This window comes from Lineus longissimus, chromosome 9 (genome assembly GCF_910592395.1).
Source record: "Lineus longissimus chromosome 9, tnLinLong1.2, whole genome shotgun sequence".
In the NCBI taxonomy this organism is placed as follows: Eukaryota; Metazoa; Nemertea; class Pilidiophora; order Heteronemertea; family Lineidae; genus Lineus; species Lineus longissimus.
Window position 1 is genome coordinate 8,961,018 of NC_088316.1, and position 11,387 is coordinate 8,972,404.

An 11,387-nucleotide genomic window follows, 5' to 3' on the forward strand; every position below is an offset into this window, starting at 1 on the left:
CCTAGGCGCTGAGTGCTGAGGCTGCCCATGCATGCATGCATGCATTTTGAATTGGCCTGCTGTACATTGTAGCCTTCGAAGTCGGTAAAAGGGGCTTATATAGCCTAACACTGCGGTCTACCACGCAATTGTTGGTTGCGGGGAGAACTCATGCAGGATCGTATGTCTGGAGGGCCTCGTTCAACCTGAACGGTATTTTGTTAAAATGTTACCACGTAAACGTCCTTGGACCTTGCTTCAAAACGTTCCCAGCAGGTTAACCTAGTTCTAATGTCCCCGTCTTGATTCATTAGGGTCATGGGGCTCGGAGTGCGCATGGCTGGTTGCCCTTCTTTCTTAGTTAAACTTAGTATTTCCTTCTGGGCCAAGGCGCAGTCTGGGGGTCTTTTGTGTGTGGTGCTTGTTGTCCTGGACTGGTGCCAGTGGTAGGAATGTTGTCCAGCAATATAATGTTCACCCTGATTATGAAACATCAAATTGCAATTGCATAAATTATGATAAAAATGAGGTGTGGGTTACCCTCCAATTTCATTTACAATTTCTCAAATCAACTTTGCGATGTTTTCCTTACTACAATGAGCACTGAGGACGTTTTGTCCAACCCAGGAACGTTTTAACCCAAGGACGTTTTCAACTAGCTGGTAACCGGATTTTTAAACCGGTGAGGTTTTCAAGGAACTTAAAAAAATCCTGGCTCTTCAGGTTCAAGATCTCTATGATAAAGGACACAAAATCAAGAGAGTCTGTCGAATGACACTAAAAGCCGTGGTCCCTTTTAGGCCTACCTGATGAGTGTCTTTATGCCAGGGCAAGTTAAGGGAGAATATATAGGCAGCGGCTAGGTAGGCAAGATAAGGTTACAAAAAGTTGCCAGTAGGGGTCTCTCCATTCTCACAGTATGTCAAAATCATCACTCACTCTTGCACGAGGAATAGATTTAGTGCTGAATCAAACAAAACCCAGTGCCATCACTTGCATATTGGCATCCCAGAGATGGTTATTGGCATCCCAGAGATGGCTAATTTAACCCCCCAGTTCCTGCCTGTAGTCCCCCTTAAAGGTACCACAGGTGGACGGTAGCCTGTAGTGGGCTCCATACCTCTGGCAAAAAACCTCAATAGAGGTTACGGCGCCAGTAAATGATTGATTGATTGGTAGCCTAATTGTCATTTTTCTTTTATACTATTTCAGCACCATGCTTCAACAAAGAGGAGGGATCGGTCGGTTTTTACGGAGAACCATAAGACCTGTTTAAATCAAGCCATTGATGATGGTGTGTGTGCCAGGGCAGACTGCAAGGACCAGATTCAGGAACTCGCTACTGATATTGAACTTCCCTATGATACTTGTTGGGTTAGTTCTCAGTTTGCTTGTTGACACTTATCAGCATTCAGTTTTGTTGCAGATGCACTTGAGTTTTGATCAGCTTTTCCCCTTGGTGCCATTTTATTTTAGTGATTTACTCACTGGTGTATCTATTTCCACTCTAGTTATTTAGTATGTTTTATTCAAGGGCAGTGTACATTTCATTTTCTGGTAAAGGGTTGCGTGAGCTTTTAACATACATGTACATGGAGGTCAGGTGAATGAGCTTGTTTGGCTTATTTGTAAAATCATTTTATTTCCATCGTCAGGTTTATATCCAGAACCATTCTAGAGGAAGGACGCAATCAAGCCAGAAGGATTCGAAGGTTCCAAAGTGGGGATACAATGGGTACACCTTATTCCTCAAAGAGGGAGACAAAAAAGTAAAAGGTATGTGACGTGTTGCGTCGACGTTAGGTCATCCTTCTTAATTTTGAGTGACACTTGTGTTATGAATTAATTTTTGAATTAAAGGAGTGCAAATTGTAAATCAAATGCAACTTGATGTATTCTGGTCAGCACGTTGCAGTAAACTAGCTTGCTGCAAGGTTAAATTTAGGTCCCGGGTGTTACTGTAGTGTACTATAAAACTTTTCTCCAGTTACCCTTTTTGGAGATATTCACTGCCTATATACCAAAATGCAATGATTAACTGGAATTGCTGGGTTTATTTTCTTTACTACAGGCCTGTTCCTTCTGTTTTGTTATGTTCTTGGTCAGTTAATACATTTGTAAAGTAAAAGATTGGTTCTGGACTGTCAATTTTTTTGAAGTCGACCATCATCAGCCATGTCAGTTACTAATTTTCCTGTACATGTAATGTTCTTTTCTGCACATATTGTAGAGGGTGAGAAACCAAAAGATGCAATGAAGAGGTGGGCGGACGAGTACCGGAGCCTGGGTGACCATACGAAGAAGAGTTTTGGGCAGCGGGCCAAGTTGCTGGGGCCTGATTATGCCGACCCGTTGATTAGGCGCAAAAGGATCAACCAGATATTTGGGAATATTGCTCAAGGTGTAAGTGAAAATCAAACAACTGGGCCAAGTTCCTGAAATGGCGCTAGGCCAGCGCTAAGCCTTAGCGTGGCGCTATGTCCTATCTGGCGCCACGCTACGACTAGCGTGGCGCCAGATGGGTTCCAAAGCCTAGCGCTGGTGCTATCTTGTGACAAATCAGCGCTAAAGTTATCAGCCCAAGGACCCTCCTCTAAGTTCTGCTAGTGAGCGCTAACTTCTACAGAGATTTCCAAAATGGCTGCCAACCAGGTCCTTTTTGGAAATTTATTCCAACAAATTCATCCAATTCGCAGATTTAGGAGGTTTGAGTCCCCTCTGGATTATTACAATGATATTCAACTATTTGAAAGGTTCAGATTCAGGTCTGATAGCATTTTATATATAACAGATTTAATAAGGGAACAACTTGAAAGGGACACTCAGAGAAATTCTAGCCTCTCCCCTGAGACTCAAGTCTTAATGGCCATTCGCTATTTTGCCAGTGGCAACTTCCTGCAGCTAGTAGGCGATTCTTTTGGGGTGTCAAAGTCGACAGCTTCAAGGACTGTGTTTGGTGTTACAAATGCTCTAAACAATCTTAAGCCAGGAACAGTTTATTCGTTGGCCCACAGACGCAGAAGCAGCAGTGATTACACATGCATTCTACCAAAAGGCTAGATTTCCAAGAGTCATTGGTGCAATCGATGGCACCCACGTTGAAATACAATCGCCAGACATGCATCCAGGTGATGGCCATGACTATGAAGCAGCCTATGTGAACAGGAACCACTACCACTCCATTAATTGTCAATTCATCTGTGACCACTTGGGTAAGTTCAAAGGCCTAGCATAGGCCTAAATGTTTTACCATGTAGATTTTATATAAAGCTATCACTAAAACCCATTCTTACCAATCCATATGATGTAGGTTTGCCTAAATTAACAAAAACATTGGATGCAAATGCTCAAATTTTGACATGACCGGCCATGTTGTGTGTTTACATTGTTAAAAGTACATTCTGCAGCAAGGCCAATCAATTTCTCGCCTCTGGTTGTGCGAGACTATCTCCTGTACAGTGTGTCTCATAATAACAACATCAAGCATATGGGGCTAGGGGGCATCTCAAAGATCACAATTGAGGCTGAGGAAAATAAAAATGAATATTTTTTTCTTTTCAGGTAAGTTTACCAATGTTGTGGCTAGATGGCCTGGCAGCACCCATGACGCATTCATATTCAGGACATCACAGATCTGCCGATACATGGAAACCTACAATGCACTGGGACAGAATGGAGTACTTTTGGGCGACAGTGGGTATGCATGCCGACCATTCTTGATGACTCCTTACTTGCATCCTGCAAATCAACATCAGACAAGATACAACCGGGCCCACAAACGGACAAGAGTGAAGGTTGAGCATTCATTCGGAGTTTTAAAGCGAAGGTTTCATGTTCTTCATGCAGAAGTGCGAATGCAGCCAGATAGAGTGTGCAGGATTATCACTGCCTGCGCCATCCTAAACAACATTGCCATTGACAGGAATGAAAGGTTGCCACCAGCAGATCGATTCCCTCGCATTGAAATGGTTGATGAACCCTATGATGGACCAGAGGATGGGCGCCTGGCAAGAGACCACTTGGCCAATACCTTCTTCTAGACTGCAAGAGACAATAAGGAAACATGTAGACAGTGTTTACAATCATAACCTGTTTAATTCCTGCCAACTTGCTAATAAAACTTGGCCCTGAGGCTTGAAAGTTCTTCCACTGCGTATTGGGTCAGTGTGACCATCTCGGCTTGACTAAAATTTGGCAATCTAACTTTTTTGGTATCATTTTTTGCCTCCATGGCTGCCATCTTGAATTTACAAAGATGGGGACCCTACCTCCTGTCACATGATCAAAATCCCTAGCAACCAGCGCCAAGTCCTGCTAAGCCCAGCGCTACCTAACGCTGGGCCTAACGCTGATGCTGGAAACATTATCTAGCGCCACGCCAGCTATCACTGGCTAGCGTGGTGCTAGGGGTAGCGCCACGCTAAGTCTAGCGCTATTTCAGGAACTGGGCCCAGCATGTTTTGTGAAATGGTTTCAGTATTAAATAGCGCTACACATGTGTAGCTAGCTTGTACACTTTTTGATGAACTCTAAAACAACATTTCCTGGCTGTGTCACTGCTCTCTCATTGCAAAACGTTGTTCTAATTGTATTCATTACTGTTCCTCATTTCTCTGAAGACTTGATCCAGTCGAAGCTTCCTTAGCAGACACCTCTCTATTTTAAAGACTCTAGCTTTGGCCCAAAATAAGTTGATTCCATTCTATTTGACCTTGGTAATCAGGACACCTAATAAGGACTGCACATGTCAGTCCCAAGGGTGTACTTAGAAATGTTGTACTTGCTGTAGTAGTTACCGATGATGTATGTGTAATTGAGATTTCATTTATTTTCCTTCAGTTGAATGAACTGGGATCGCTTGGCATAGAGGCCTATCTTTTCGGGATCGATCTGCAGCACAATGAGGCTCATTCTCTTGGCACGCCAATGGGAGACGCATTCTCCCACACCGAAGCTCACAAGAGGGAGCTTGATAACTTCCGAGTTTTTCTTCGACTAAGAGGTGGTACGTATATCTACTAATCTAGACTGCGTGTATCTGTTTGTATGTAGCCTTTGACCAACTGGTGCCTGTAAGTTACATACATGTATTTCATAAAAGTTGTCTAACTGAATTAACTGATAATTAAATTTAGTTCATTATTCAGTATTTGAAATTGATGTGGTGACATTATTTCTATTCTGTTTCATATTTAGTGACTGGTCAGGAAGTCCTGGATGAAAAGAAAAAGGAAAAGTCAAAGAATGCAGATCGCCAAAAGAAAATAAGTGCAGCGATTACAGATAAATACCGTAATATTTGTTGAAGATTCTTGTCTTAGTGCATCTGTTTCCTTTTCATTGTCTCTTTCAATGACAATGTGTTGGTATGAACGTCAGATAATCAACGGAACTTTATAAGATTAGTCAAATAAATGATCCCGGCCCACTGGCTGGGCTTGAAAACAGAACATTCATTTTCACAACAACTACTGTGGCTGCCCTTTCCAAGGCTAGCGCTGCCACTCGCCATTGTCGCCAAAACTAAACTCAAACCTGATTGGCTAAAAACTTATGCAACTTGTCTCAAATTTTTGAAATACATTTACTGTTGAGACACACATCAAAGTAGGAAAAAATTCTGGTAAATTACCCATTTGGCTAAACTAATGAAAAATGCTGAGCTGCCCTTGCTTCCAACGACAAATGGCCCCGCTGCAAGAGTGGCGTGTTCAAAAGCCGATATGTCATGTAAAACACAAACAAACAAAAGTACCATTCTTCTTCAGTGAATGATTTTAAAGAGATATTTGTCTGACCAACTTTTTCTTATGAATCAATTATTTGCTTATAAAAGCTTCCTTTTTCCCTTACTCAAGGTGCCTTCTGTGGGAATCCAAAAGCCCAACTCCCAAGAAAGAGGCTGTCCCAAGGAACTCTGCTGGTGCGAGGTCTGCCATCCGACTTGGAGGCAAAGTTGGTGACTGGTGTCCAGAGTGCTGGAACACATGACCTGCTTCGTCTGGAATCTTTGATCGACCAGGTGGAGTTCTATGTACCAAGGTTTGTACTGCTTCTTGACTATGCAACTTCTTCCAGTTTCTACTCCTGAGGCTGGGGTACTAAAGGATCACATTTTCAATTACCACTGCTCACATGGTCGCTTTTCAGAAATATATTTGTCAACTTAATTCAGCCTGAAAACATGACATGTTACATTGCTATGTAAAGTAAAACAAATTTTGATGGTATCTAATGAATGCTGCTTGCTGAAGATAAATCTCGTTTCCACACAAACTACTTTCAGCTTTATTTCGTAAATGATGGCCCACTTCACTTTGGCATTTCACCTGTAGGGTGTGTCGGCTGAAGGGTTGTTCTGCTTGCTTTGCGATGCTATTTTTGATTCTTATCTAAAAATTATTTTTGCAGCGAGTCAGTTGGGACGCAAGATGTTGTGGATGTAAGTGCCAATATTCCTACAGGTAAATATTCTGTTTTGTTTCATTGGCGCTATTTGTTACATGTTGAACATCAATGAACAGAAGTTTTTGTAAAATCTGTACAGACCATCAGTATTTTTGTTTTGATTGAAATTCTCTGCTGTCAGATTAATCAGTTATCTGTATAAAAAAAAACTATGCCAAATTACAGCATTTAAGTCGAAAGAAAGTTATCATGCTCATGAAGAAATATCCCATCTTACAATGACAAGCCAATTTATTTTTGGCCACTGTTCAGATGTTAGTGTTGGTTTGTTTTTAATCGGTCCTAATCATTTGGAATTGGTGGTATCGAAATATCACATTAGCTATTCTAGCTGTGTGTCCTCCTGAAGCCTGGGCCTCAAAATAATTCTCAACTATCATGTTTCAGGCAATGTTCAACAAGATGGCTTGGTTATTTCCAGTTGCCTTGAAACTGCGAAAGACAGCTCTGGTAAGTAGTCATTATGAGCATGATAAAATGCATTTTGCTTTTCAGTGGCATAGTGTGCATTGTGAAAGGATATTGGGCAACTTAGTATTATAGTGCCCCAAATAATGCAAGTATTTCTAACATCCATGCTGCTGTATTCAACCATATCTGTTTGGTCAGTAATTGTGATTATCATATTGACCATTGGCATTATGAAATACAATTTCATTGTTTATGACAGACATTCGAGTAACAGTTGTGGATAAAAGCTTTTTCGACTAAAAAAATCCATCTTTGCAAGGAAATGTATAAGTTCTCTTACCAATTTTTCAGAAATCCTCAGTGATTTGTTAGCGGGTGATGGCTCCATACTTGAGGAAACGGGAGGATATCACGTCTGATGCTACCATTCAAGATAATAACGGTTAGCAAGATTAGTGTTCATTATTTATTTTCATCTTCATGATTGGCCCCAGGACCTAGTTGTTAAGTCCTTACTTAACTGGTCATTCGACATGGCATTTCCGAAGAAGACTCATATGAAATGCTTCAAAATGGCGGTTGAAAGGTCTTCAACTGTCCTGCCAACAACAAGTAGGAGTACTGGGCCCGGTTGTTCAAAAGTACAAAATTCACGTTACATGTATCCCTAATGGTTACGTTAAGTATCCCAAAAGACGTTATCTCTTTCAGTTAATCGCATTAAAATTTTCACCTAATGACTTAACGACACCGTTAAAGCTAACGTGGTTTTGAACAACCCAGCCCTGGTCTGGTTGTTTAACACGGAAGAAGAGGTTTTTGCTGTCTTTGGAGTAAAAAATGTTTTTTGACTTATTTTTCAGATTCACCACCTCTTCAACATGTATCTGCTTTGGCTGATCTGTCGAGTGGAGGCTACTTGGCGCGAATAGAGAAGTCCAAAGCCAGTGCAAAAAGTTGTCCGAAGAGAAGCGTCAGAAGGAATGCTGGTGAGTGCACAAATCAATTCAATGATTGTCACTTGATAGATTTTTATTGTGGCCCAAAGGCCTGGCATTGCTTAAAAGGTAATACTTTAACATGTACTAGGGCTTTAACACAAGATTTTATCATCAGTGAATATTGCAGCAGTGTTTTAATCTTTGCCATTATTGTTTAGTTTCAATTTGAAATCCATGTACGGTGAATTGCAGTACATGTAGTAAAATTTGGATGGCAAGAGGCAGTTTTAATGTGCATTATGTAGAGTTGATTCCATAACTGGACAGAGTTCTAGCTTTTAAACTTTTTTGTTGTGTGTACATAAAAGTTCTGCCAAAAATTTTCCAGCATCTGGTTCTAGCCATGGGATGAGCGAACAACAAGTAGCTGAAACAGATGAGACGACCAAGTTGGGAAAAGGCAAGAAAAGAAGGAAAGTTGGTATGTAGAAATAGCACTCAAAAGTCACACATTTTCAATGGAAACCAAACATTGCACACTCTGAGGTTGACGCCGCACAGGCTTTGAAAATAAATACCCTTTTCCTTGGCTGCCTGTAACTTGTAAGCATACAAATGTATGAAAGGATGTTGTACAGTCAGTCTTGGAAAGATCTTTCTTGGCAACATACGGAAGGCATTTGAATTGATTTCCTTCATGTCTCACCACCGAAACACTACATGTATGTCAGTACTATTACATGTAGTAGTGTTACTAATGGTGCAACGTTTTGAATGATGAAAGTGTTTCATGCTCCTTGGTAAAATTATTCTTAACACATTTTCTAGCCTCTGCTGGAAAGGCCAAGGCAGGGAACCGTGGAGAAAAGAAGAAGAAAACAGGTAAGTAAATATGCATTCACTCTGTCTAGTATTTACTTTTTGAAAGAACCTGGCCAACACTTTTAGATTTAACCATAATGTGCCATCGAGGTTTCAATTGGTGTACAGTAATTACCTCTTTTTGGCCTGTAGGGCCTAAAGTGACATCCTCTTAACTTTTATTGCAACCATTAGTCATTAACTTTCAACAGTGAGATCTGAATGAAGGCACTGTGATTAATTTGTGGTGCCCCCTCGACTTTGAAGCAGACAAGTTAGACGTCTCCAAGTTGTGATAATCCTTGTGTAACTGGTAGGATTAAGGGCAGCTATCATTTGGAGACAAGGAGCTGAAGTAAAAAATGGGTTTTAAAGGGTTTTAAACTGCAAGAAGAGGCTGAAATTAAAACTATATTACATTGTAAGTTAAAAACTGTTTTTCCACCATTAAATAGGTGTTAATTTCTTTTTCAGACAACAAGGAATATGTTATCAAAAGTTTGCACTCATATGATGCTGAAAAAGCCCAGTACGAAATTGAGTGGTTGGGGTATTCTTCATCTTACAACTTGATGCAGGCAGCAGATACAATACCCGGACATTTCATTTCGGAGTACTGGACAAGGAAACACACAATCACTAATTGATAAGTGAAATGTTATGTTATCAGCTGCTTACCAAACAAAAATTACCATGTTAAAGGGACAATATAGGCAGCAGCTAGGCAGGCAAGATGAAGTTACACAAAGTAGCTAATAGGTCTCTCGCATCTCACGGTACATCGAAATGGTTCACACTTGTGCACAGTATTATTCAGTGCTGAATCGGACATGACCAAGTGTCCTCGCTGTGTATATAAGTCACCTCAAGATGGTCAGATTAGCACCTCTGCTCCTGCCTATAGTCCCCCTTTAAGTATCAGTGATATTTTTGTGAGAAAGGGTTTGTCATCAAGTTTTAAATGAAGTTAAAAGTTCTTATTTTTAAATTTTGATGTAAGGTTGTTAGTGTAACCACACTTTTGAATCGTTGTTATCATGTATCATTGTAATGAGTGTTAGTAGACTTGGCGTAATTGTATATTTGAAGGTACATGATAACTGATACTCAAGCGCTAGTGGTGTTGAAACAGCTGGCACTATATGCAAATGCACACAGTCGTTATAATTATTGTACCACCCTACCTTACATTTACGACTGATATCATGGTGCTACATTTTTGTGGGGTACATCATGTTGCCATTTAATACAAGAATTAAGTGTCTTATTTCATTGGAGTACATTGCACTTGTGAAACATATCATATTACTTTCCAGTAGTTCCTTGTTAGCAGAGGTGTACATTGTATATAATAAATAGCGCCACCTAGGAGGATTATTTTCGTAACAAATTGCTTGTTGTTCAATGCAATAGGTTGTTTTGAATTGTGCAAATAAAAACCTAGTATGACTTGTTCATAGTGCTTCACATGAAGCCTTTTGCTTGTACATAATATGCTGCCTGAATAATCAGGATAGAATAACATTATTTTGGATTATTTTGGTGACTTGTTCCTTTCTTTGAAATCCCAGAGGTCGTTGATATCAAAACTGACATGTTTGTGCAGATGCTGTCTTCAAACAAACATGTAGCCACGGACAACATCAACATTGAATCAGTGGATACCTGAACAGAGACAGCAGCATATCGATTATGGAAATGATTGGAAGGTGTTTCTGACTAAAGAAATGAGCCCAAACCCTCGCCGCATGCAGAGAACATCAGTGTTTGCTCAAACTGTAGGGTTTTGGCACAAATTTTCAAATGTTTTGTCGCCATTGTTTCTTTCAACATTTTAGATGGTACATGTACATGATTGTACTGTTATTTGCCACTCGCATCGGTTGTTCTTGGTATAGTTGGCATAGTCCAAGGTATCGTCACATCTGTATTGGACGTCCTTTTTCTGCCCCTCCTGATTTTCACAAATCCCGCTAGAATATGAGTGTCTATCCTGAATCCCGACAGCGAAAAAGACCATTTCCGTCATACTAGAAACCGTAATTCATCAATTTAAATGGTTGATACCTCTACTACCAAAGCCATTGCAGGCAATTGAGTCATGTGAACAAAGGCTGAGATCACTGTATAGGTCATCTTATGTAGTCACATCCAGCAGAATACATAAGACATAGAACAACTTAATTGATGTCTGTATAGAACATGTCTTATATACATCCAGCAGATTCACATAAGACAACAACTTAACTTATGTCACTGTATATGACATGTCTTATATAGTCACACCCAGCAGATTCACCTAGGACATAGAACAACTTAACTTATGTCACTGTATATGACATGTCTTATATAGTCACATCCAGCAGATTCAGCTAGGACATAGAACAACTTAACTTATGTCACTGTATATGACATGTCTTATATAGTCACACCCAGCACATTCACCTAGGACATAGAACAACTTAACTTATGTCACTGTATAGGACATATATTATATAGTCACATCCAGCAGATTCACCTAAGACATAGGACAACTTAACTTATGTCACTGTATATGACATGTCTTATATAGTCACATCCTGCAGATTCACCTAAGGCATAGGACAACTTAACTTATGTCACTATTTCTGCAGACATGTACTTCGACATCCTCTAGTCACATCCGGTCCAGTGGTATATTCACTTAAAACATTGCACAGCTTCAATGATATGATTGTATAGGACGTG

At 40.2% G+C, this 11,387-nt stretch overlaps 1 protein-coding gene and 1 long non-coding RNA gene across 3 annotated transcripts; both read left to right on the forward strand.

Moving 5' to 3' along the window:
• Nucleotides 1-800: 800 nt before the first annotated feature.
• Nucleotides 801-2,388, forward strand: LOC135493780 (uncharacterized). Its single transcript, XR_010448293.1, has 3 exons — nucleotides 801-1,353; nucleotides 1,635-1,755; nucleotides 2,210-2,388. It is a non-coding gene; the product is annotated as an uncharacterized LOC135493780 (long non-coding RNA).
• Nucleotides 2,389-4,661: 2,273 nt separating this feature from the next.
• On the forward strand, nucleotides 4,662-10,138 carry LOC135493779 (uncharacterized). Of its 2 annotated transcripts, XM_064781342.1 has the most exons (7): nucleotides 4,662-4,984; nucleotides 5,176-5,271; nucleotides 5,838-6,021; nucleotides 6,391-6,443; nucleotides 6,835-6,897; nucleotides 7,210-7,300; nucleotides 7,722-7,808. In XM_064781342.1, exons 1-6 carry the CDS (start codon nucleotides 4,906-4,908, stop codon nucleotides 7,275-7,277), a joined length of 543 nt encoding a protein of 180 aa, XP_064637412.1. In that variant the 5' UTR covers nucleotides 4,662-4,905; the 3' UTR covers nucleotides 7,278-7,300; nucleotides 7,722-7,808. The 2 variants fall into 2 exon arrangements, with proteins under 2 accessions (XP_064637412.1, XP_064637413.1); XM_064781343.1 differs by lacking the exons at nucleotides 4,662-4,984; nucleotides 5,176-5,271; nucleotides 5,838-6,021; nucleotides 6,391-6,443 and adding exons at nucleotides 8,188-8,280; nucleotides 8,628-8,681; nucleotides 9,135-10,138 and having other exon boundaries at nucleotides 6,853-6,897; nucleotides 7,722-7,847.
• Nucleotides 10,139-11,387: the final 1,249 nt, after the last annotated feature.